This window comes from Podarcis erhardii, assembly GCF_964252035.2.
Source record: "Podarcis erhardii genome assembly, chromosome: 12".
NCBI lineage: Eukaryota > Metazoa > Chordata > Lepidosauria > Squamata > Lacertidae > Podarcis > Podarcis erhardii.
Genome location: NC_138513.1, coordinates 7,314,230 through 7,340,679, shown reverse-complemented (window position 1 = coordinate 7,340,679; position 26,450 = coordinate 7,314,230). Strand labels below are relative to the sequence as shown.

General features: G+C 45.7%; 2 protein-coding genes across 8 annotated transcripts in view; both read right to left on the bottom strand.

Annotated features, from left to right (window-relative positions):
* Positions 1-15,553, bottom strand: LOC309325978 (solute carrier family 22 member 13-like). 4 transcript variants are annotated; one of them, XM_081834423.1, is made up of 9 exons: positions 14,662-15,553; positions 10,281-10,384; positions 9,165-9,319; positions 6,372-6,540; positions 5,141-5,261; positions 3,588-3,679; positions 2,433-2,647; positions 1,432-1,540; positions 1-397 (listed from the first exon to the last, which is right to left on the bottom strand). In XM_081834423.1, the coding sequence occupies exons 1-9, from the start codon at positions 15,031-15,033 to the stop codon at positions 166-168; spliced, it is 1,569 nt and encodes a 522-aa protein (XP_081690549.1). In that variant the 5' UTR covers positions 15,034-15,553; the 3' UTR covers positions 1-165. The 4 variants fall into 4 exon arrangements, with proteins under 4 accessions (XP_081690549.1, XP_081690550.1, XP_081690551.1 ...); XM_081834425.1 differs by having other exon boundaries at positions 192-393; XM_081834424.1 differs by lacking the exon at positions 1,432-1,540 and having other exon boundaries at positions 1-393.
* A 1,084-nt stretch (positions 15,554-16,637) lies between these two features.
* OXSR1 (oxidative stress responsive kinase 1) overlaps positions 16,638-26,450 on the bottom strand; it is an 80,317-nt gene continuing 70,504 nt past the window's right edge. For all 4 annotated transcript variants that reach the window (XM_081834394.1, XM_081834392.1, XM_081834395.1 and 1 more), the window contains exons 15-18: positions 26,139-26,191; positions 23,621-23,689; positions 23,354-23,418; positions 16,638-21,329 (exon numbers count right to left, since the gene is read on the bottom strand). In XM_081834394.1, coding sequence (XP_081690520.1) covers positions 21,255-21,329; positions 23,354-23,418; positions 23,621-23,689; positions 26,139-26,191 — 262 coding nt within the window. In that variant the 3' untranslated portion in view covers positions 16,638-21,254. The remainder of the gene's footprint in view (positions 21,330-23,353; positions 23,419-23,620; positions 23,690-26,138; positions 26,192-26,450) is intronic.

Here is a 26,450-nt window from a genome sequence, read left to right as displayed (position 1 = left end):
AAACAGTGTTTTTAAATCACCCAACACTGTTGCTTTAGCTCTGCATTGTTTTAATGGAAGCGGTCAGCTGCCTTGTGGACTCCACACAGCCAGGAAGCACAACCAGGTCAAGCACAAACACATGGATGTACAAAAAGGCAAGGGAATAAGTAAACGCACAAGTCTTCAGAACCACCCCAAGACTTGCCTCTGATAGTGTGCAATGTCATCCATGCAATCCGGGAGTTCCTTGCCGCACGTCTCCGGAAGCAAGCAAGCAAGGAGTCCACCAGCCACAGCTGCACTGCCAAATATCACCACCGGGATAGAGGGGTGGTACTTGTCCAAGAGACCAATCAGAGGCGAGATGATGCCTGCCAATCTGGCTGCCGTCTGGCACCACCCCACTCCAGTCTGCCTGAGAAGGAAGGAAGACACGGGTGGCAAGTCTTTCCCACAATCCTCTGGAGGGGAGCTGCATTGGGGGCACTGCGGGAAATCAAAATGGTAGTTCCCAGGCTCAGGAGCTGGCACTGCTTCCATGTGAGCCAGAGGGGGCACATGGAAGTAAAAAGGCAACCCACACAAATGGCACTCTCCCTAGAGATTCCGGAAACCTGGATATAGGCCAAGTGGCTTTTTGATTGCTGCAAAGCACAGCCAATAAGCACTATGAACAACCAGCATCCCTTGGAAGCAGGAATAAGCATTGGCTTAAAACTCTTAGGCCCCCTAAATGTTCAGAGGGCGTTCAGCTCTACCCCTGGCTCCTTGTGATGTTGGGCACTCGCAATCATCTTTAGAAGTTGGCACCTCTGTAGGAAAGTGAGTGGAGGGTGGAGATTTCACTTGTTTCTGTCAGTCTTCTCCATTCACCCAGTCTACAAGTTTAAACTTACAATTGTTTGTTGATTGGATGGTTGGTTTATAAACACAACATGCAGTGCCATTTTTCTAGAAAAAGACGTGCCGGAACTCATCATGAACATCTTCCTTGTTCTTTTAGAATGGCAATGATGTCTACCTGAGAGGTGCTGGAGCTGAGCTCTGGTGAGCTGTGGCTGAAAAAAAGCCCTGACAGCGTGTGATGTTTCTCAAATTTTGCTAGAGAGCCTGGTTCTCCAGACCTAGCAGTTCCCCCCCTCTCTTTCCACCATTTTGTCATCAAAGCCCATTGCAGTCTACAAGTGCTTGAATTACACAGAGCAGCTGGCTAACTTAAAGGAGCAGACAGTGTGGTGCTATGGCTATGGCTGCTCATATGGGCAACTTCCATTACGTAACACTGCAAAAGGTCATGAATTATCCAATTTAAAAACTGGAAATGCAACCTTTACATCTGATATAACTCTTTTTTTAAAAAAAAAAAAAAAAGCTGTATTTCAGGCCCTCTGCATAAATACACTCTGTTTTTGAGACACAATATTTTTTAAAGTGCATAGCAAGCCTCACCGGACAATAGTTGGGAACAGCTCTGCAGAAAACACATATGATATAGATAAGGAACCAGACATGATAAACTTCCCCGTGGTGGCAAACAGCGTTACTAGTATAGGCAGATCTGGGGGAAGAAAGATTGCATGTCACAGAAAACCCAAAAACAAAAGCAGTGTGTGTGTGTGTGTGTGTGTGTGTGTGTGTTGTCATGCGACCCAGGGCTTCAACAACCCATGCTCAGGGGAAGAGGCCATGGGTACAAGAGGCGCAATCTGTATGGGCATGCCACCAGACTCAGAAGATGCATCTGTTGCCACAGGCATTGCCTTGATCTCCCAATTCAATCTCCTGCTTAAATTGCTGTGTGGTTTCAAACGGGATTGGTTTTTTTTTCATATTTTAATCTGGGATCTTTATATTTTAACTTTTCGTGTTTTTATAGTTTGTAAACAGCTCATTTTGGCATTAAGAGGTACCGTATTTTTTGCTCTATAAGACTCACTTTTTCCCTCCTAAAAAGTAAGGGGGAATGTGTGCGCGTCTTATGGAGCGAATGCAGGCTGAGCAGCTATCCCAGAAGCCAGAACAGCAAGAGGGATTTCTGCTTTCACTGCGCAGCGATCCCTCTTGCTGTTCTGGCTTCTGAGATTCAGAATATTTTTTTTCTTGTTTTCCTCCTCCAAAAACTAGGTGCGTCTTGTGGTCTGGTGCGTCTTATAGAGCGAAAAATACGGTATATGCATGAATTAAATTATTATTATAATAACAAGAAGAATGATAAGCCCCTATAAGAGTAGAGATTCCACTCGCCAAAGACAGCACTGCTGCTTAGAGGAAACTGAAGCACTATTAAATGCTCAGCCTGGGTCAGCTGCTTGCTGGAGCAAGCTGAGATTCCAATCAGAGCATCGCCTGGCTTCACTTATCCGAAACTTTTTTGAAGATTGGTTTAAAACAGAGCCCATTTGTCAAGTGTTAGCCTGGGGGATGCTAGCCCTTCAGGGGTTGATATGCACCTTTCGGGATGACTGCGATGAGAAGGCAACAAGCTCCCCCCAGGAGCAAGGCGGAGGATTGGCATTTCTTTCTCCCTAGCCACTGCACCAGGAAGATGCAGGAGAGACGACCTGGAATTTCAACAGCCCCAAAGATGGCCTGCGTCAGGTAGATATCGAAACCGAAACCGCCCACGTTCAAGCTCAACCCGTAGTACGCCAAACTGCTGACAAACCTAAAGACGAACAGACCATATCCATGGTTAAAAGTAAGGCAAGTTTTAAACTGGAAGGACACACAGCACTTCCCAATTCCTCACAGTACCCCGTTTTAACTTCTTTAAAAGGTTTCTAACCCACATGGATGGGAGTGCAGATCGTTTTGGAAATGCAACTTGGAAAAGGGCATGTAATTTGGGCAAATTCCAAACGCTGAGCTTTCGGTGTGGACTGATGTCTGAATAGTAAAGGTAAAGGTACCCCCTGCCTGTCAGGGCCAGTCATGACCGACTCTAGGGTTGCGCACTCATCTCGCTCAAGAGGCCAGGAGTTGGCGCTGTCCGAAGACACTTCCGGGTCACGTGGCCAGCATGACGAAGCTGCATCTGGCGAGCCAGCACCAGCGCCGCACACGGAAACGCCGTCTACCTTCCCGCTGGAGTGGTCCCTATTTATCTACTTGCACTTAGGGGTGCTTTCGAACTGCTAGGTTGGCAGGAGCTGGGACCGAACGACGGGAGCTCACCCCGTCGCGGGGATTCGAACTGCCGACCTTACGATCAGCAAGTCCTAGGCACTGAGGTTTTACCCACAGCGCCACCCGCGTCCCTGATGTCTAAATAGGATAATATAAAAGGAGACAAAATGCATGAAGATGCTTTCTGCGTAATCAAATCATTGGCCCTTTTGCCCATCTCGGGTAGGTAGTCTTCCCAATCCCATTCTCTGAGATCTAGGAAATACACCAAGTTGGATATCTGGTCCATCTGACTCAGTATTGTCCACACAATGGCTGTGACTCTCTGGGGTTTCAGGTAGCGTCCTTGCCAGCCACACCTGGAGATAGCGGAGTTTGAAAAGGGAACCTTCTGCATAGAGAGCAGAGGCCAGGAACTTTGCACCTTTGGCCTGCAAATGTACTACTGCAAATAAAGTAACCATAGATAAGAGGCTTACCAGACTGCTGATAGGATGAAAGTCACCTTCCCCATGTGGGGGTTTCTAAACAGTTCCCAAATACCTGCAGACACAGTCTTTTCAGGTTTCAGCTTTTACAAGACATGAAAGTGAAAACAAAGAGAGAAAGGATGGAGTGGGGAAACCAAGTTAACTTCATTTGTAATCTCTTGCTTTCTGGAAAGCCCATCTCAGTTCACCTTTTTTCGTTTGTTTGTTTCTGCATCAAAACCAAACTATAGTTATGGACCACCCAAACAGTGTTGGCCATATCTGTGTCCCTGTAGCACACTGCCCAACTTCTGGAGACACAAAACCAGGACTCGTGTCTTCCGGGACACGCTCCCGGGCAAGTCATGTGACCTGTTCCTTGCCCTTGCCCCCCCAAAAGCGCTTCTGGGGGTGAGAACACAGTGTGAGAGCACGTGACACCGAAAATGGCCACCGCAATCTCTCACAAAAAATCCTGGGTGTCCCATTTTTCCCGGGGCACTTGGCAGGTATTCTGTTGGGCTTTGCGGCGAGCCAAAAGAAGTGCAGTTCCTGCCCAGCTCATCCATGGTTCCTGTCTGCTCACCTTCTCAGCTGGACAAGGTTTCGTGGGAGTTAGGGGTAAACATGATTTGTGCAATGGAGACGTGAGGAGTTGCTAAATGGAGGCTGCTAAGGAGTCGGGATGGCTTGGCTAGATTCTTTTGCTTGTTTTCCTCTGGAGCCAGATGCTGGAAAAGCATGGGGAAAGTGTTATCCACAATCGTACCTTGGTTTTCAAACAGAATGTGTTGCGGCAGTCCGTTCGACTTCTGAAATGTTTGGAAACCAAGGCGCGGCTTCTGATTGGGTGCAGGCGTGTCCTGCAGCCAATCGGAAGTTGCGGAAGCTGCGCCAGTCGTTCGGCTTCCAAGGCAAAGTTTGCTAACCTGAACACTTACTTCCGGGTTTGTGGCGTTCGAGTTCCAAGTTGTTCATGAACTAAGCTGTTTGAAAACCAAGGTGTGACTGCATTTCTTTTCTTTTGAGCTTAAGTACACGGTAAGATAGGAATGGTGGTTCTACGGTCCTCTGCTAGCCCCAGCCTGCAAGGCTAGCAGTCAGGGACATGGGAGATGTTGCCCAACCAATATCTAGAGTGCCACAAGTTCCCAACCACTGGATTAGATGAAAAGACAGTCTAGGCTGTATGGAAAATACTACTGAGCTACTTTTGCCTCTCTGACTTCATCCTAGAGCCGTAGAGCTCCAGTCCCCAGGCCATGCCTAAGGATCCAATCTTTTGATGCTACAAGTAGGTGACTTCAGCAATTTAAAATACATTTATCAGTTTTAAATTTTGTGCTTTTCATTTTTTCTATAAGACATCTGCTTTTGAAAATTGAAGTTTATAGTAGATATTTTTGTGGGGGGAGGGGTGCAAGTAATTAGCCCAAGATATGTCTGGCACCCCTGAAATCTCTCACCGTTCTGAAATTGGGGTGCGCAAAACAATATGGACTAGGTGAAATAAATTATATGTTTGGAAAGAATAGCTGGCTACAATGCCCAGCTTCTCTTACCTCATCTAACAGCTTCAATGGGATGGCTCGCTTGTTGATAGAAGATGCCTTCTGGAGAAGCTTCTTGGCTTCTTCTGTTTTTCCTTTGGTCACCAGCCACCGAGCAGATTCAGGAAGGATCCTGAGAAATATTCCAACAGGCAAGCAAATTCAGGGCAGTCCATTACATCCCTACTAAAAACAAACAAACAAAAAAAACCAGAATGGTACGGTGACCTGGCAGACAGCATAGCAGGCTGGAACCCTTGATAAACTGCTGCAAGTCCGGACTATGCAGAATTAGATAAATTAACAGGAAGGATTCGAAACCTGCGGGATCAGAGATTCTTAGAGGACTGGAGTAAATATATGAACTATTTGAAAAGTAATTGTGATGAACAGATTACCCTAGTAGGTTTGCAAGAGGTTTTGTAAAGTGGATTATTTGAAATATTACAAGAAAGACTATGAGAATTATTAGTTAGGGACAATTAAATGCAATATAGAAATTAAAAAATGCAGAATAAGTGATAAAGAATGGAAAATCATCAGAGGTGTTGATGGAAGTCTAAAATATTGTATAAGATGAGAAGATATGTTGTATGACTGTTGGAACTATGTTAAAAAATCAATAAAAATGTATATGTATGTGTATAGATGATAGATAGATATAGATAGATAGATAGATAGATAGATAGATAGATAGATAGATGATAGATAGATAGATAGATAGATAGATAGATAGATAGATAGATAGATGATAGATAGATGATAGATAGATAGATAGATAGAGATAGATAGAGATAGATAGATAGATAGATAGATAGATGATAGATAGATAGATAGTTAGATAGAGATAGATAGATGATAGATGATAGATGATAGATAGATAGATAGATAGATAGATAGATAGATAGATAGATGATAGATAGATAGAGATAGATAGATAGATAGATAGAGATAGATAGAGATAGATAGAGATAGATAGATAGATAGATAGATAGATAGATAGATAGATAGATAGATATAGATATGCTGCTGAAAGTCCAACTCATAGAACGTTAGAGTTGGAAGAGACACCATGAGTTATCTAGTCCTACCCTCTGACATGCACCTGTTTTCATTCTAAGCCACCTTGAGGCTCTTGCAGAAGGCAGGGTAAAAACAAAACAAAACACCACTTCAAATAAAAAATAGGTGGGTGGTTGGGGGCCTGGCTCTGGGACTTGTCACATTCTGATCCAGTACTCACCACAGGTAGAAGAAGAAGGCAAAAACTGGAGCAGATCCAGCAAGCTGCAGCGTCCTCCAGTCGCGAAAGGCATAAGCCAGGCCAGCCAGGATCATCTGCCCCGTGGAAAAGGCTGCATGGCTGATAATCACCGTATGTGGACGGTAGGCAATTCCAACCCATTCTGTAGCTACAGGTGGTTAGGAGAAATTGATTTCAAAGCATAACAAAAAACCAATCATATGAATAAAGCTTTAATTATTTTTTTAAAAAAACAGCTTTTGACAGGGCAGTCTCACAATTTAAAGTTTTGGCTTCAGCTTGCATTCAGTCCCACAAAACCCTCTCTTGATTTTTCCTGCTGGTAGTGCAAAGAGAATTTGCAGCTATTATGTAGGGCACTTGTCTTGGATGTTCAGCTGTGATTGTTCACACACACACACACACACACACACACACATTCAGCTGTGATTTACTAAAATATTGATCCAGATGGAAAGCCATTAAAAAACCTATTCCTAGGGCAGCATATAGGTAAAGGTAAAGGGACCCCTGACCATTAGGTCCAGTCATGACCGACTCTGGGGTTGCGGCGCTCATCTCGCTTTATTGGCCAAGGGAGCCGGTGTACAGCTTCCGGGTCATGTGGCCAGCATGACTAAGCCACTTCTGGCGAACCAGAGCAGCGCACGGAAATGCCGTTTACCTTCCCGCCAGAGCGGTACCTATTTATCTACTTGCACTTTGACGTGCTTTCGAACTGCTAGGTTGGCAGGAGCAGGGACTGGGCAACGGGAGCTCACCCTGTTGCAGGGATTCAAACCTCCAACCTTCTGATCAGCAAGTCCTAGGCTCTGTGGTTTAACCCACAGCGCCACCCGTGTCCCCAGGGCAGCATATAGTGGGTAATAAACCTTGCCCTAGGTGAGTGATGGCCAAACTTGGCTCTTCAGCTGTTTTGGGACTACAACTCCCATCATCCCTAGCTAACAGGGCCAGTGGTCAGGGATTGTCAGGGACGCAGCGGGAGCGCAGGGAGGGGAGGAGATGGAGAGCGAGGGGGAGCAATCCGAGGGCAGTGTAGGAGAAGAGGACAGTAGCCCGAGAGATTCCATGAGCCTCTCCAGCGAATCGGAAGATTCACAGAAGGGGGTGCCGATGGCCAGGGCAAGGGGGCCCCCAAGGGGGACACCCCAGAAGCAAGGGGCCAGCGGGGACTCCCAGAGCAGCAGTTGGAAATCAGGACCAGCTTCCCCACCAGAGCGTAGTGGGGGGGAGGAGTCCCAGGTATCAGGGCCAGCGTATTCACCACCAGCGAGAGAAGATGAGTCAGGATTGACCACGCCTCCATCGGAGAGCGAGGGAACGGTCGAGAGGAAGGTTACCGGCTGGGCGCGCGCGCCAAGTTCAAATGTACAGGCGAGCGGCACAGCAGGTAGCCCGGATAGGGAACCAGGTCCTAAAGCCCGCCAGAAGGAGGGGCAAGAATCAGGGGGGTCAGCGTCAGAAGAGTCCAGAAAGGATGAAACCCCAGCGGGCAGGAGGGCCCAGAGGAGGAAGGAGCTAAGGAAGAGGTGGAGCAAGGCTAGAGTCTTAAACTGGTGTCAGGGGGGAGGAGACTCAGACGGGACTTCGTAGAGTTGCACGCTGCGGCTTTGAAATGGAAACTGAACTTCAATAAAGACTTTTGTACATAACTCCAGCCGGGCGTTGGTCCTTTGTGAGCTGGGACCTAGGGGCGGCTCTGACAGGGATGATGGGAATTGTAGTCCCAAAACAGCTGGAGGGCCAAGTTTGGCCATCACTGCCCTGGGTCAACTGAACTTGGACGGGTTCTTATCTCCCCAATGGGACAAGGTTGACAAGTGGCTGGGGCTGGCCAGCTGTCAGTTGGGGGTTTATTTCGCATAGCTCTGTGTGAAGAAGCCCTCAACTATTGGAAGTTCACCAGGGCTTACAAAGACCCTAGGTCAAGGGTGAACAACATGGTGCCCTCCAGACATTGATGGACTCCAACTCCCATGAACCCCAGCAAGAATGGCCAATGATGGGAGCTGTAGTCCAACAACCCTGGAAGGGCCCAGGACTCAGGTCTTTTATTCTAACAAGTGCACATCACAAATGGAACAAATGAAGCTGCTTGATGCAAGATCAGATTATTGGTCCATCTGGAGGGCTTTGGACCTCCAAAAGACAGCAGATCCCATGGGCCTCAGGTAGAGAAGGATCTTCCCCTTCACCTGCTATTTGGTCCTTTTGTCTGAAGATGTCAGGAACTGAACCTGGGATCTACTACATGCAAAGCACAAGGCTTGACCATTGAGCTATCGCTTCTGCTCGTATGAGAGTCTGGTATATCTGTCCTCAAAAGCCATACTTAAGACTCGGAATGCTGTGCTCTCGGAAATGTGAAGCTATTCGGAGCATAAACACCACTCTTGATCTTTTAAAAAATGCAGTCAGAGAGTGAAAAAAAAGGCCTCGCTGATGTGATCCAAAGGAAAGCGAGCCATACATTTGGCACCAGCTTGGCTGCAGAAGTTGCCACCCAACTGTCTTAGGGACTGCACTCCAGTTTACTCCTTAGCCTTTTCTTCCCCTGAGGATGTCTCGCAAGGGGGCAAGTAATGAATATTCATAATAAACATGATATAAACAAACACACACCGCACAAAGAACAGCCTGCAAGTGCCGTGGAATGGGGAGATTTCCGAGGGCCAGGTAGAATGGTACTGAGGGCCTCATTTGCCCAAAGAAGAACTCAGAGACTAGGCTTCCCTTTCTATTTTGTAAAGCCGTTTGTGTACATCTTACCTAAAGCTAAACTGCTTATCACGACTCCGGAAACAGAAGCACCCACAAGAAATCGGAACGCAATGTAGAGGTAGAAATTGGGAGCAAAGGCCGTAGCAACCCCAAACACGCCTTCAATGAGCATGGACAACAGAAGACTTGGCCGCCGACCAAACCTGGGAGAGGAGGAAATGCATTTTGCCATTACGTTGCTTTGGGGGAACTTTCCCTCTCCTAAGACAGTAGCAGAAAACAGGAGGCACTCACAAAAATCCCTGGGCACAAGGACATTGGTCTCCAGCTGTAATCTTTAGTAGCTCTCCCTCTCTTTTAAATCAGAACCAGGCTTTGTTTTGCACATGGCACCTTAGTATGATTGATGCTTGAATGGTTACAAGTCAATCTCTATTCTAGTTAATATTCTTGTAAATTTGGTTTTATACTTATATGCCAGTTTGTGGTGTTGTTGTTTTGCTGCATTGTTGCTGTTGAAGACACGCCCCAAACCCCATCATGAAACTACAGATTTAACCATTCGTGATAAAATTTGACTCTGTCCATTGAGGTCTTAACTGAGACTAGGGACGTGTCTCCCACTACGTGTGTTAAACCTTCCTAGCCTTGCAATGATGGCCGTGTTATCACAAATTCTACTGCTGAGAATAGTTTATCTCACGTGCTTTAAACTTTGCAGATAAATGTCATAAACCCAATGAACCTCCTGAGTTTCATGGCCACACCTCTCCGCTGTCTCTGGTTTTGTGCTTGCAGTATAGACTTTATGAGTCTGGTGACACAGGCAGCAGGGCCACAATCACTTTTACCCATTTTTAAGACACCGTGCCGCTCTAAGGACCAAGCTACATGCCAAGTGAAATGCATTTATTTATTTATTTATTTTGCATTTAAGGTGCAGGTTTCTAAAAAATGCAAGTTGCGTTAGCTTGGGGAATCTAATAATTACAAGCAGGGAGGTAAGCAGCGGTGAATTTAACCCATTCCTCCACTGCTACTGTCCTGGGTAAAATCCTTCTGAAGCTGGTTTTTGCGGATGGGCAGGAATCTCCTGCTGGCTGACCACATTTCTAAACGGCAACACTTGACCCGGCCTACTGCCCCTTATATTTTCTCTCTTACCGGTCACTTAACAGGCCAGACACCAGCGCTCCAGCGAGAAGGCCTAGCATGTAAATAGATTGTGAGATGTCGTTTAAATCTTCCCAGTCACAAACCAGGTCAAACTTAAGGAAAGAAAAGGAAAGCCACTTTACTTGAAGGGAATCAGGAGAGAGAAAGAATCAAACTTGCACCTTGACAATGGGCACATATTTTCAGTAGCCAAGGCTTGTGCATAGGAAACTGTTTTCAACTAAGGCGTTAGCATACTAGGTCCTCCTAACCCTCTGTTGCCTGCACTAACTGGCATCAGCTGTCCAGGAATACAGACCTGCTACATTTTATTGGAAGGATCAGAACTCATTGGTAGAACAGCTGCTTCGTATGCAGAAAGAATCCCTAACATCTCCAGATAGTAAACCCGGAAAACCAGGGGAGCAGTCAGTAGAGACCAGGACTGTTCAACCAAGGTCCATTCAGATCTTGCAATGAACTAATTCAGGTTAACTAATTCACTGAATTAAATCAAAGATCTCTGAATTGCACCTATAATTTCCAAGTGGATTGAATGTGAATTAAGTTCCTTTTGTGGTGTAACTTTGGGTGATTTTTAAATTCAATTTGCTTTTAATTTTAATTGTGTGTGTGTGCAAGCGCACACACATATGCACACACAAATATTTTTTGATGATGGCCATTGCATTTACCGTTTTTACTTGCCTGAAAAATGATGCTGCTGTTTAAGTTTAAAGTTCATAATTTGGTGGGAGGGAGCTGGAAATAGACAGGAAGACAAACAAATGAATGCAAAGCAATACACCTTCCCTGGCTTGCAAAAACACCTAGGGTTGCCAAATTGTGATTTGGCATCATCCGTGGGGCAGGCACTGGGGTTGGGAGTTGTTGTTGTTAATTAAATTTATATATATAACAGAATGAGGTTGAATCCTGACAAGACAGAAGTGCTGTTTTGGGGGGACAGGAGGCGGGCAGGTGTGGAGGATTCCCTGGTCCTGAATGGGGTAACTGTGCCCCTGAAGGACCAGGTGCGCAGCCTGGGAGTCATTTTGGACTCACAGCTGTCCATGGAGGCACAGGTCAAATCTGTGTCCAGGGCAGCTGTTTACCAGCTCCATCTGGTATGTAGGCTGAGACCCTATCTGCCCGTGGACTGTCTCGCCAGAGTGATGCATGCTCTGGTTATCTCCCGCTTGGACTACTGCAATGCACTCTACGTGGGGCTACCTTTGAAGGTGACTCGGAAACTACAACTAATCCAGAATGCGGCAGCTAGACTGGTGACTGTGGGGGCGGCCGCCGAGACCATATAACACCGGTCTTGAAAGACCTACATTGGCTCCCAGTACGTTTCCGAGCACAATTCAAAGTGTTGGTGTTGACCTTTAAAGCCCTAAACGGCCTCGGTCCAGTATACCTGAAGGAGCATCTCCACCCCCATCATTCTGCCCGGACGCTGAGGTCCAGCGCCGAGGGCCTTCTGGCGGTTCCCTCATTGCGAGAAGTAAAGCTACAGGGAACCAGGCAGAGGGCCTTCTCGGTAGTGGCGCCTGCCCTGTGGAACGCCCTTCCAGCAGATGTCAAAGCAATCAACAACTACCTGACATTCAGAAGACATCTTAAGGCAGCCCTGTTCAGGGAAGTTTCTAACGTGTGATATTTCATTGTATTTTTGCTTTCTATGGAAGCCGCCCAGAGTGGCTGGGGAGGCCCAGCCAGATGGGCGGGGTATAAATAATAAATTATTATTATTATTATTATTATTATTATTATTATTATTATTATTATTATTGCCTGTTGTCCGAAGATCTCAGGGCGGTTCATAAGATGTTGCTTAACAGGAGTCGGCGCCTATGGCTACAGTTGTGGAAGTGAAATGGCTCTGAATTGCGAGGGTGTAGCGTGCAGCAGGCACCACCTCCTGAAACTTCGCTGTGTTCAAAATGAGGCACCTGGGGCCATACACAAGGCATGCATGGCTAAACTGTGGGAAAGGGGATTAGACAAACTAATGGAGAATAGGACCACCAATGACTACTAATCATGATGGCAAAAGGTTGCCTCCGGTGGTTAGCCACTGTAAGAACAGACTTTATTTTCACCTTTGGTGGACGTGCCCAAGGATTAAGACCTTCTGGGAGATGATCTATAACGAAATGAAAAAGGTATTTAAATATACCTTTCTGAAAAAAACAGAGGCCTTTCTCCTGGGCATGGTCGGCCAATTGGTGCCAAAGAAGGACAGAACTTTCTTTATGTATGCTACAACAGCAGCAAGAATACTTATTGCAAAGTATTGGAAGACACAAGATTTACCCACCCGGGAAGAATGGCAGATGAAGGTGATGGACTACATGGAACTGCCGGAAATGACTGGCAGAATCCGAGACCAGGGAGAAGAGTCGGTAGAAGAAGACTGGAAGAAATTTAAAGACTATTTACAGAAACATTGTAAAATTAATATCTGTTAGAAGGATGTTGGAATAATATTATATGATTTTAGCAGGAATGATATAAAGGATTTGGGAATAACTGACTGTTAATTGGTGAAAGGAGGAAAAGTAAAGTTACATTATATTAAGACAATTTACAGGACAAAAATTTTAAAAGAGGGAAATGATTTGCTGAAATGGATAATTGACCTAGAATACAAAAAAGGGAGGTGTGAGGAGGTCAAGGAAATAAGCTAATGAAAGATTAGTAATGAGGAGGTTTGATGCATTTTTATTTGTGTTTTTGTTTTTGTTTAATGGGTTTTACTTCTGTTTTTTTCTTTTTTATATTGCAATGTTGTTTTTTTTAAGGTGGTATTTTTACTTTTTCTTTCTGTAATTTTTGAAACTTTAATAAATATTATTATTTTTTTTTTAAAAAAAGAACAGACTTTATTTAGCCTGATTCTAAAATGCTCTTCCTATATTCCTAGGAACAGGAATTTGGAAGTGCTAGCATCAAAAGGCCAGAGGTGGACATGCAAGGAAGTCTCAAAAGCTGTGAAGTCCGCTCCATTTCACTGTGGGGAGGTGTTGCGGTGGACCACGTGGCCACCCACTCTCCTCCAGGGGCGGGGGACCAAGTCCCGCATTGCCCGGGGGATCCCGGCCACGTCATTGTCCAGCCGACCAATCCAGTGGCTGGGGGGGGGGGCGTTGCCGGGACCATTTCAGCTGGGGCGTGAGCTGGAGGGCTTCCTCTTGGTTCGCTTCTTCAAACTCCCTCCCTGCATATTTTACAGGTTTTCTGCATTGGCCTTGCTATGGGCCTCGGTTGGTCGCCATTGAGGGGCCTGGTAGGAATTTTTCCACTTGGCAAAACTGGCAAGGGGCCATTTGGTTTTCGCCTACCTCGTAGCAATCGTCACAACTTTGTAAGGTTTTGCGGTTAGGCATCATTTGACCTCGTGATGGGGGAGCGGAGGTGTGGCCATCACCTGCCCCTCCAAGCTTAAGGGTATTCCGTTAAAGGAATCCGGGGGTGTGGATTTTGTCCGAAGCCTGGGGAGGGGCTAGGGCCATGACACGACCCCGACAGGAACACCAGGGGGAGCTCGAGTTGGTCTAAATCGACAGGGCTCCCCCTTTCTGATGGTTTATCCTTACTGAACTCCCTGCACATCGGGCAGGAGTCAGATATAGTCGGGTCCATTCAATGCCTAAGCCAATACCGCTCACAGTCTGTAATCAATAAAGTTGCCAAAATATGCCCAATAACATTAACATAGTATCTGTGTCCTGGTGTCTTATTCTTTACGAGGGGGTGAATGCGGGGTCTGGACACACAATTAGGGACTCTTCCCAAAAGGAGCTAGAGGAGTAGGACAAGAGCGATGTTTTACACACCGAAGGAAACTATCGACCAGGACGTGTGGCTGTTAACCCTCTAGCAATAAATCGCCGCTGCCATTAATATACTGCTTTATGTTTAAATAGGCTTCTCTGAAGCATGGCATATGCTGGGACAATCTTATATAAAGAAACAACCAAAATCAGTCGCTGTTGCCGTCACTTCTAACGGTTCAAAAAATCACCTTCAGGAATGTACACTTCGTAATGTCTGCTTCCTTGCATTTTTTTGCGAAGAGACATTGCAATGCGCTGTCTGTGCAGAATAAAAGTGCTGGACTGTGGTCCTGCCCTACGGTCTGAAGACCGAGGCCACCACCTTGTCGAAGCTAAGCAGATCCAGGCCTGCTGAGTGCCTGGATGGGAGACCCCATCGCAGCGGGACAGAAATGTAGATTGCCTTGGGATCCACGAAGGGAAGGGCACAGGGGTATATAGACTGCTTAGAAGCCATTTTGGCACATAATCAGTATATAAATTAATAAATAACTTAGGGGGGAAAGCAAGCAAATGATTCAAAGGGTAAAATACAATTTCCAAACCTGTGTGAGCAAGGAAGGCTCTTGGTTTGAAGGATAAACCCACCCATGCCGACACTTTTCGGTAGAATTAAGTCCATATTGCATGATGGCATCGAGATCCCAGTCCACTGGAGTGTACATGAGACATTCTTCAAATGTCCCATCAGGCTTTTTGGGAAGGGTCAAGTTCAGCCGTTCCTCTTCAGTCAGGTTCAAGCCGATGGCGTTGAACCAGCTTGTGTTGCAATGATGGGGCTCTTCCAGGACCATGAATAACTGGGAAAACATATGGAAGGCGAGGCTTGGCGAGGCTAGAGTCACGAGCACCAACAACCGCCATTGGAAACGCCCAAAGTCTCCAAGAGTTTTGATGATTTCCCCAGTGTCAGACATTGCTAGCTTCTTTCTACCCTTCCCTTCTGCGACTGCAATCTCCCCCAAAGACCTTTTTCACCTAGCCTCTGGAATTAATGTTTAAACCCAAAATAAATGTTTAGATAGGATTTGGCAACAAGGATGGGTATCCACTGTGATCTTTTGACAGCATGACACGCCTCACATTTCTGCAACACTACTCTGCAACCCATTAACCCGGCTGCCAACAATAAATGGCAATATCACGGGAAAATGCTGTATTGAAAAAGGGACAAGACAAGGTTGTCCCATGTCGCCACTGTTATTTATTCTAATGTTGGAAATGCCAACTAAGGAAATATTGAAAAATGATGGGGGGGGGGGGACACCAAGAACCAAGAATTAAAGTTGGGCAGAGAGATTACAAATGTGGTCCAGAACTTCTCTTGAGGAAGGCTGGTGAGTTGTGTGGATATTCTCTTGTATGTAAGCATACGTGTGATAGGAATTTTGAGGTCTTAGATATATGTTAAATGTTCATAAGTGTACCAACCAAGCACATACAGTGGTGCCTCGCAAGACGAAATTAATTCGTTCCGCGAGTTTTTTTGTCTTGCGAAGCACGGACTTTGGAAAAGCTTCAAAAATCACCAGTCTTCAAAAACCTCAAAAAAGGCTACCACACCGCGTGCTATGAGTTGCTCCTCGAAGTGAATGCACGGTTTTAAGAAAAAGGAAACAAACTTGCAAGACAAAGGAAACAAACTTGCAAGACGTTTTCATCTTGCGAAGCAAGCCCATAGGGAAATCCGTCTTGCGAAGCAACTCAAAAAACGAAAAACTCTTTCGTTTTGCGAGTTTTTCGTCTTACGAGGCATTCGTCTTGCGAGGTACCACTGTACATAGATCAGCACAGGAAGACCAACCTGGAACCATTTTAATTCCCCAACTGACCAAATGTTTTCTCTGCAAGGTCAAAAGAAAATGGAAAAGCCTCCCCATTGTCTTTTCCTTCACAAATCCTGTCTTAAGGGTATGTCTGTGTTTGAATAGGGTGTGAGCCTGTGACCTGGCCCTGGAACTAAGTATTTATCATTACAAAAGACTGGCCAGGCAATCCTATCAAGTAACCTGCCAGACAGGAGATAAACAAGGACAGGAGAAAAACAACATTCAAATTTCTGTTTTAAGACCACCTTTTCTGTGATGTAGGTATGATGTATCCGAGGGGTGGTCTTACGTTACACCCCTTCTGTGATGTATGTATGATGTTTCTGGGGGTGGTCTTGATATACAGGGTGGCAATTTCAAAAGTCTTTATAAGGCCTTGCACGCCATTTTTTCTGGGTTCCTCCTCTCTCCTGCGGGTGAGGGGAGCACCCTGTTGCAACAGTTCAATAAAGATCAAGCTTGCTAGCTGCTTTACTTCTCAATATTCTCTGGTTGGCCTCTGTTATTCTCTCCTACCAATAGGGAACCTACGTAAGGACACTATATGGGATCTTGGATACCCCCTAAGGGAAAAGGGCAATTTTTGTTTACAACATACGACATAACCGTGATGAGGTATTGGGGATATTTGCAAGGAGAGGCAGAGAGAGAATGAGAGCAGCATCATAAGAATACAAACAGACTCCAAAAAGCAATGGACATTTTTTTTTATTGATTAAAAATTAGAGAAATACATGCAGTAAAATACAAAGTCAAAGGGGGGAGGGAAAAGGCTGAATATTTTACATCTTTCATTAAAATCTACAGTACACCAAAATCGTGTAGAGGTTCCTGTTATATTAATACACCATCATCATCCCTAAGAGTATCAACTAAGTTTTTTAAAAAATACCAACTGATTTCTAGGTTCAAGTTCAGAATTTACCCAAAATAAAATTTTTAAAAAACCCCTCTGATCCGTTAAGGGTAAAAAGGTTAGAAATAATTCCTTACCCCCTCCCCCAAAAAATTAAAATATAAAATAATAAAATCATTGGCACTTTGAACCTCGAGAACAAAACAGTCGTCTAGCACTTTTTAGAATCCCAGGCAAAAAAAACAAAAGGAAAAAAAGGAAAAACTATTACCAAGAGATACATGCCTAGAAATTTCTAATAGGAAGGGGAGTGAAGGCTCATTAAGACAGAATAAAATAAAATTACAAGGAGAATGGCCAGCATGGATACTCTTGTCCGCTAGACTTGGGTTAGACAGAGGTGAGAGCAAATAAATAGATACTGCATCATTGCACTGGATTAGGCTGGACTCCCGTCCCAGTGTAGAGTACAACAAGGTTCGCACGGCATGCAGGCAAAAGTGAAGTAATACTGTACCAGAATAATTTGGTCTTCATAGCTGAAGACAGGGTGGGAAGAGTGGGGTGGGGGGTGCCTTCTACTTGCCCTCTAAGCTTCGCCCACCTGGCTCCTCACCTGAGGCCCATTTCAGCCACAAGCTCCACCCACCTTTTTGAATCACCACCATCATCCTACAAGGGGGTGGGGCTTGAGGTAAGCCCTGCCCACTTTAGTGGCATGACATCACAGGCTCCGAAGGGACGCGCCGCTGGCCAAAGGCAGGCAAAGGATTCAGGGAATCGAGACTGCGGCGGAGCCTCCGCCACTCCCATCGATCAAGTGGGGACCCCCACACCCCGGTCAGAGACACCCCCCCCCCGGAAACGGTAGTCCCGGGACTGCTTAGTGTTACCCCCCCCACCCATGCAGGTTTTAAAAGAAAGTAAGAGTTGAAGGGGGGGGGAACGTGGTGCTCTCAGAGGGGGCGAGGCGGACAGAACTAGATCTTCCAACACAGACACTCAGAATTCGAACGGGGCTCTTTTGTTTCACAATCTGCCTCTTTGACACCACTGCGATGTGGCCCTTTCCTATCCTTTCTTCGTTTTGCCTCCACGCTTGTAGCAGTTTTTGCGCGTGACCTACCGGTAGAGCGAATAAACTACAGGTTGGGGCGGGGAGGTTGTTTTGTTTTTAGGAATTGTTATTTTCTCTTTAAAAGCAAACATGGCAAAAACTTGTGTGTGAGAGAATGAAGGAAGCTTCTGTCACTGCCGATAGGGTGAGAAATATATAAATATAATTGGTTAAATGGGGGGAAACCCGAGAGATTCCTAACTGAATTGAAACCCACCCCCCAACCAGAGTGGGCCAGTGCACACGTCTCTTCTATCAGTCCGTTCCCCCCCCCCAACCTGGTGCCCTCAAGAGGTTTTGGAACACAACTCGGCAGATGGAAATTGTGGTCCAAAACTCCTGAAGGCACCAGGTTGAGTGTGTGTGCCTTAAATCCCAGTTAAGAGGTTAGATGTGAGATGCAAAACTTGCAAGCTCCATCCTCTCTTTTCCCAGCCTCCTTCTCGGTCGTAGCCATGGTTTTGCAGAAACGTTAACCAGGATCTGCCTTAACCCAAGTTAACAGAGCAGCTTCAGACGCATGCTTGGAAGGTTAATTCCAGTTAAAGCTGGAGCAGGTGGAATGCAGAACCACGGATAAAGCCAAAGAAACAAGGAGGGCTAGAATTTGCCCTAGAGAGACAGTCAACGGGAAGGAAGGAAGAAATCCGTAAGCCAGCTCCAGAGAGTTTAACTCTGGTTAAGAGATTGGCATTGCAATGTGCCGACTGCGCTAATTCCAAGCACACTGGAAGGCTGTAGAGCGAGAAACGAGAACTCAGTTCCTTTGTTTGGGATTTAAATTCACCCATCACAGACTGCCTACAATTTCTCTGTGCTTCAAAAGCAGAGCGGGGATACACGAAAAGCCCAACTGGACTGTGTTTGAGGTGGGGGGGGGGAGAGAGACCTGCGGAAGAGGGAAGAATCTACACCATGTTATTATTCACATATTGCATTACAAGTGTTGCTTTTTTCCAAACTAAAAAGTATAATTTATATGTAGAAATTCAAAAAAAAACAACAACGAAAAAAACCATACACATACACACGCACGCACACACACACACCCCACCAGATACTCATTTCTTTAAAAAATACTAAACACAAGCTATATTGGTTTCAGTTATATCATCTTGATCAAACTCTGATGCTCACACTGGAGAGTATAAAAAAAAAAAAAATCAATTTTGCAAATTCCAAGCAATTAGTGCAGCAAGAGGGACAAAATTGTCCAGAGCTTAATCTTGCCATGTATGAATCTACCGGCAATCTATTTATTTATCTTATTGCTGTAAAAACAGAATAGGGGTGGTTCCATATGTACCAATCTGTGCAGGGGGGGTGGGGGGAGGAAAGAGGATGAATGCGTTTTCTATCTTGAACACACCAAAGGAAAATTCTGAGAACAAGAACAGGAAAGATTTGCTTCGGCTGAAACACACACACACACACACACACACACACACACGTACAGAAACAAATACAGAGCTTCCAACTGCCAGAAGGCATGGTCAACTTTTGTTCTTAGCATCCATGTACAGAGAACATCTGGTTTTATGAATGCATCAAACCACACATCTACGACTTTGCACAGTTAAACCACCCCAGCCAAACTTTGCGCAATTACAACCTCCAGCAACGTAGTCTACTTACAAAGGGCTCCCTTCTCAAAAACGGTTGCAGAGAAAATCCCATGGTGAGGGTGTATCGTTTGAAGAAGCAACCCAAGTTTTGCAAAGGAGTTCTGGGAATTGCAACCAGCTTAGCAAGCTGAGATTTCCCTTGCCTTCCTTTTTTTTTTTTTTTTTTTTTGGCAACACGCTCATCTCCAGAGAGACCAAGATGCTCACCCCCAGGGAATATTGGACTCCCAACTCCCTTCAGCCCTGGACAATGATCAAGGATAATGGGAGTTGTGGTTTAGCAACAACTGGAGGCTTAACAAATTAGAAGAAGCCGGCCTATGCATTGCTAACCATACAACTACAATTCCCAGGATTACGAAGCCAGGAAGTTTGAAACTCACCCAATGCTGCCATCCAATGACTGTGTGGATTTGTGGGGACGCAGCAAGCCTGATAACAGCATGGCAAAATTCCTGGGGGTTGGGGAGCTTCTTCTTTTTTTTTTACAAAGCAGCCCAATATCTAGGGCTATCCAGTCCCACTGCTCCACCCAATCTCCTTTCAGCAAGGGACGCCCATCACAAACGTTGTTATGGAAACCCCCCCCCCATGGGAAAACAGGGATTGCAAAGACCAGCCTTCCCAAACTTCCCAGCAGCCAACACTTTTCAAACAACGGTGATTTGGGCATGGCGGCAACAGCAGCAGAAGTATGCAGAGGTTCTGGCTTGCCGCTTTAGAGCAAGGATGGGAAGCCCACAACCCTCCTCTGGGTGCTTTTGGACACAACTTCCATCCCCCCTGATTGTTGCTCATGCTGGATAGTACAGATGGGACGTGTGGGGGGGGGGGGCAACAACAGGTCCACCACCCCTCCGCTAGAGACAAACACGTTGGAAAGTGGCCTGACAAGATTGCGGATGGTGAAAAGTAACGAAAAAAGCAGCAGCAACAAAACGATACCCTGATAGTTCCCCTTCCCAAATGCTCTATTTTGCATTAATGTGAAGGGGGCGAGGAGGAATTAAGGCTAATCCATTTCTTTCGTGCCGTAGACCCATTAAATAAGATCCCTTAATGGTTTATTGCTAAGCCTAAGGCTTAAGACTCTCTCTTAAGACTTTGTTGGGTTTGCAAGAGCCCATCCGGATTTCTGACATGCTAGAATAGCTTGCCATTCCTGTAGTTTTTTAATTATTTTTTTCCCCCAATGCCTGGTAAAGTGGACCCGAAAGTGAAGCAACCCCCCTTTTGCAATGGAGCAACAACCACACAGCCACACAGGGGGGATAAAAACCTGATTCGACATAGAATCAAGAAAAGGACAGGCACACGAATCACGCCGGGGTAGTTGTTAAGAGTAGTGGAAGCCCCGTGTCGTACTCTCAGTAGTATTTCTGGCTCCTTCTCTTTCTTTCTTTTTTGTACTTTAAATAGTTAAGGCAATAATAATAATAATCATAAAAAACTACAAACATGCAGGCAATGGAAGGCTGAGTCTGCACATCTGGGATGAAGGAAACGTGGCCGAGAAGCCAGCTGTCTGCAATGGTGGTGTCGGTGGGGAGGCGCTGCAATGCGACTCGGGAAACAAACGAGGTTAAAGCTTCTAAGAAAGGGAGCTGTAGTTTGGTTCTTTGGCAGTAGTGGTTTTGCTTTTCAGGCTGACAGAAGCGTTCAAGGCTGCACCCGTTGAGGGGAGGGGGGACCATCATCTGGGAGTGTCGTTTTAGTTAATGCTGAGCTGGGCAAACCCAATCAGCTTGCTGTCGTCGGGGATATCGGAGCCTTCGACGCCAGATGCCTGGAGAACAGAGGGGGCGGGGAAGTCCAACAGCGGTAAGCATCATGGAGGAGAGAAGCTTTCCATAAACCATTTTCAAAAATCGCAAACCATTAACAACAACAACAACAAAAACCCAACACCCTGGAATCCTACGTGAAGAAGAATGCCTGGATTTCGCAGTGCCGAGGCAGAGTTGCCACCCGGGCCAGACAGTCGTGGGTCATAGAATCAGAGAAGCGCAGAGCTGGAAGGGACCCAAAGGTCTAGTCCAGGGGTCTGCAACCTTTAAGACAAAAAGAGCCACTTGGACCCAAGAAAAAAAAACTGGGAGCCACAAAACCATTGCGACATTTAAAACAGTGGGGAGTGTCGGGGCACACAATGCGCCTCCTCCCCTCGCTAGTATCCACCCCGGAGCCGCGGCAAAGGTGTAAAAGAGCCACATGCGGCTCCGGAGCCGGGGGTTCCAGACCCCTGGTCTAGTCCAACCCCCTGCAATACAGTTTGCTGTTGATTAAACAAGAATAGCAACCCTCGCCAAAATAAGAAAAGAGCCACGGGAAAGAGAAAATTAAGAATCAGTGGAAACCGTCAAATATAAGTAACCCAGCCCTGCAGTAGCTTTGTGAAAAGCGTGGCCTGTAAATATTTAAATATAAATAGTAGCAAAATGATAAATATATCAAAACGAGCAGCAGTAGCAAGTCTTTACAGAAAGGTAGCGAAGGCAACCTGAACACAGTCTTTATATGAAGAGTCCCAGGGAATCAAGGGTGTGCTTCTAACGGAAGCAAAAACATTTGGCAAAGTTAGGTGGCCAGTGTTCCCTATGCCTTCCAATATAGGCCACTTGCGGGGCAAAGTTTTGGAGAAGAGTAGCCTGGGACCACAAAGAATGAATGGATAACTCTACTCTATTTTTAAAGAGGGGGAAAAACCCACTACCTCGAGCAAACATGAGGACTGCAACCTTGCTTTTAAACAAAACAAAGCAAAAATAGAACAGCTGGAATATGTGCGAGTGATGCTTCGGTGAGAAATCAGAAGTGTGGGAAATATTTCCGTGCCCCCTCCCCACGCACTTCGCCAACGTGACAGAGACTGCCACAGTCTGCTTCTGTTGCACAGTCACCTTGTGAAGTTCAGGGGTGTGGGGGCATGAATGGGGAGACTGTCACGGGTGCAAACCCTGGTGCATATGGACAGGGAAGCAGTTCACTAAAACAGCAAATGAGACTCTAGTCACAGCAGACCACACTTCTTCTTTTTTTTATGTTCTCTGCAGACCAAAATTAAAACTCACATCCTTCTGCATTCTGATGCAGCTTTAAGAGAGCATGTGACACGCAGAGAAAAGGGCTAGATTGGGGGGGGGGCAAGCTTTCCAAAGTTAGCAAATCCTCCTTTATCAGAAATGCTCACCACTAAGCATGTCTAAAGCCACCACATTACATTAAACTGCGCTGTTGTGCAGAACGTAGTTCAATTTGGCATTTGCAGTAATTTTCCCCGGGTCCCGGTTGAATTTTCAAAGGTGTTTTTCCAAAGCAGCATGGAACGCTCCTGTTCAGAATTCCTGCCAGCCAGTCAGCCAGCCATGCCCTCTTACAGAAACTCCATTTCATCACTCCCCTCCCCCAGATTTTCTTCTCAAGAGACACTTGGCATTCCAAGCCCTCATTGGACTATTCTGGGCTATTCCCCCAGGCAAGCTAATCTTTCCACCCTAGAGCAAGGATGGTGCCAACTACAAAAGGACTGGCACATTTCCCCAAGCATCATTCACAGAGGAAACGATATTTTAACCCCACTTTTTGATCTGGGTGTATCGAAATTACAAAGATTAATCGCAACTCAACTGATCCCCAAAGCCCCTGAAAATAGACCCCCTGCCTTATTTCTGCTATGACTGTGTGGGTCCCCCACTAGATACCCATTGTCCAGGGATTACTGTTGAAGAATCAGGACCCCAAAGAAGCCTAGAGCAGACACAGCCTTTTAACACAGACCAGGTTAATAAGGGGGGGAAATAGTAAATATACCAGTTTGAAAGTGACAGATCGATTCGTCTGGGGCTCTTCCACAATTTTTTGTAAGTTGGCAGCAACTGAAACGACAGAGGGTGGACACACTCAAAGATGGAGTATTTAAGCATTTTCATTCTGAACAAGCTTCCCTAAAATATTGGAAAGAGACGTCCTAGTTAACAATGAAGGAATTTCCCCCACCCTGTCCTGGGAAGGAATACAGCAACTTGTATCCACAAATCCAGTATGGGATTAAGGTGAACATGAAATGCGCACTATTACCTATTACTAAGTCTCTGCCATCGACAAGCCCAGCCGAGATGAGTTCTTGGGATACCCCATCCGCAGTATCTGGAAAGATCATAATTAAGAGACCATCACATCTGCACACAAGTGGTCTAAAACAAATTCAGAGTTCACAATTTGAAGGCATTTACCTTTTTCTTCTTTTTAGATTGGTTTTATATTATGCATCATTTTGCATTATATTTTACTTAAAATGCCTCGAATGGATTGTATACAGAGAGGTGGGTTAGAATAATTTTTTTAGTTGAAAACAGAGGTTCTAAGGATCCAACCCTATCTAATCCCAGACTAATAGGATCAAGCTGGGATTTCTCATTTGGGAAGGAAAAGCGCTGAGTGTGTACTCAGAGGAGTCTGAACCCCAACTCTGATTAAGCCCAACCACTGAGCCTAGGACTTGCCGATCGGAAGGTCGGCGGTTCGAATCCCCGTGACGGGGTGAGCTCCTGTTGCTCGGTCCCTGCTCCTGCCAACCTAGCAGTTTGAAAGCACGTCAAAGTGCAAGTAGTTAAATAGGTACCGCTCCGGCGGGAAGGTAAACGGCATTTCCGTGCGCTGCTCTGGTTCACCAGAAGCGGCTTAGTCATGCTGGCCACATGACCCGGAAAAACTGTCTGCGGACAAACGTCGGCTCCCTCGGCCAGTAAAGCGAGATGAGTGCCGCAACCCCAGAGTCATTCATGACTGGACTTAACTGTCAGGGGTCCTTTACCTTTACCTTTTTTTAATTACTTATTTGGAATGTTTCTGAAAACAACTAGTGCAGAAGCCTAGTGCTGGGAAACTCAAACATAGAAATCCACCTTATACCAAGCAGACCTGTGGTTCATCTAGCTTGGGACTGCCTGTTATGCAGTGGACAATGGCATTCAGTAAACAATACTAATATTTTGCCGACAGTTGTATTGTTTCAACAACAACAACAACAACAATTTTATTATTTATACCCCGCCCATTTGGCTGGGTTTCCCCAGCCACTCTGGGTGGCTCCCAACAAAACACTAAAAACAATAAAACTTCAAATATTAAAAACTTCCCTAAAGTACTCAGGGAAGAGAAAATAATTTATTTGCACAGCACACAGTAATAAAAATAAATAGTAATTTGGAATACTCTGGAATTCGCTCTCAGAAGATGCAGCAATGACCGCCGACTAGGATGGCTTTAAAGCAGGAATCAAAGGGTTAACAACAGAATTATGCTATTGGGATAAACAACAGAGAAAAAGGTGGGAATAAGTATAAAAGACTTTCTCCTTCGGACCAGAACATGGGAAGTCCTTTTTAAATTATTTGACTTGGAATGCTGAATTGGCTTTTAATTTGGAGTGTATAACTGGATTTGTCATTTGAGTTATGATTTATGATTTGATTTGTTATTAACTGGAATATTATTAATGGAAAATTAATAAAAATTATTTACAAAAAATAGATAAAAATAAAGTAGGACTAGACAAAGGGAGGTAACGTTATCAGCAGCCACCAGCCATGATGACTAAGTTTGACCTGCAGAGTCAGAAGCAATATGCCCTTGAAGACCAGTTGCTGTGAATCAAATGTGAAAGACCCTCCCTGCTCACGCCAGTTTCAGCTCCGACTTCCCACCACCTTTAAGCAAAAGAGCCTGCGATGCAAGCAGATGTGGACCTTTCACCATTCTCTGCCCTGAAACAACCCAACCTGTGAACAGTTCCCTTTCAGGCACTGCAGGTAGTTGTGGGGTTGCCCTTCTCTCACGCTCGTAACATGAAAAAGGATGCTCCTATCCCTCTGCCCAGCTGCTAATAGTTGTGGCTGCACAAATCCTTTATTTAGGGATTATGGATTCAGCTGTGGCTTTTCACTCGCGTTCTGGGTGTTATTCACCCTATTCTGAGCAACTAGGTAAAGGTAAAGGGACCCCTGGCCATTAGGTCCAGTCGTGGCCGACTCTGGGGTTGCGGTGCTCACCTCGCTTTACTGGCCAAGGGAGCCAGCATACAGCTTCCGGGTCATGTGGCCAGCAGGACTAAGCCGCTTCTGGCGAACCAGAGCAGCGCACGGAAATGCTGTTTACCTTCCCGCCAGAGCGGTACCTATTTATCTACTTGCACTTTGACGTGCTTTTGAACTGCTAGGTTGGCAGGAGCTGGGACTGAGCAACGGGAGCTCACCCCGTCGCAGGGATTCGAACCGTCAACCTTCTGATCGGCAAGTCCTAGGCTCTGTGGTTTAACCCACAGCACCACCCGCGTCCCTCTGAGCAACTACCATAAGGTTGAACACAAAACCATACAGGTGGAACATCCGCAGCCTGTCTGCAGCCGCAACAAAGGAAGTCGCCTTATACCAAGGGAGGCCGCGTCTAGCTCAGATGGCTGCCACTGGATCTCCTTGGTTTCAGAGTGAGGGATCTTTCCTGCTTGACGACGCTGGAGATTCAACCCAGAACATTCTGCACCCAAGGCTACTCAATAACTTCCAACATGTTTCTCTTTCCCGTACCCATATCTCACCTCTCCCAGGGGTGAACTCGAATCGAATGTCGTTGAGTTCTTTCTTTGAATTCCTATTGAGGGGAAGAGAAGAGAGATGAAACACAAAGCCATTTATTTCTTTTACTCTGTAGACAAAAGCAAGGATGGTGAACGAAAAGCCTGGATCGCAGATCCCAAGCACATTTTATCTGGCCCTAGCAATGCTATGCCAAATCATAGCCAAGCATGATAAAAAAGGAGGTCTGCCCACAGTTTTGTTTGTGTAGAAGGATGTTTTTACATCCTGTAAGGATGACCCACAATTCAACTTTACATCTCTTTCGGATTTTT

Coding starts and splice junctions, on each gene's coding strand:
- LOC309325978 (XM_081834423.1), bottom strand. CDS start 15,033: ATGTCTGACACTGGGGAAATCATCAAAACTCTTGGAGACTTTGGGCGT. Junction 10,385..14,661: donor AGCCTTCCTTGCTCACACAG/GTTTGGAAATTG, acceptor TCTTTCCTTAAG/TTTGACCTGGTTTGTGACTG. Junction 1,541..2,432: donor CATCGCAGTCATCCCGAAAG/GTGCATATCAAC, acceptor TTCTTCCCCCAG/ATCTGCCTATACTAGTAACG.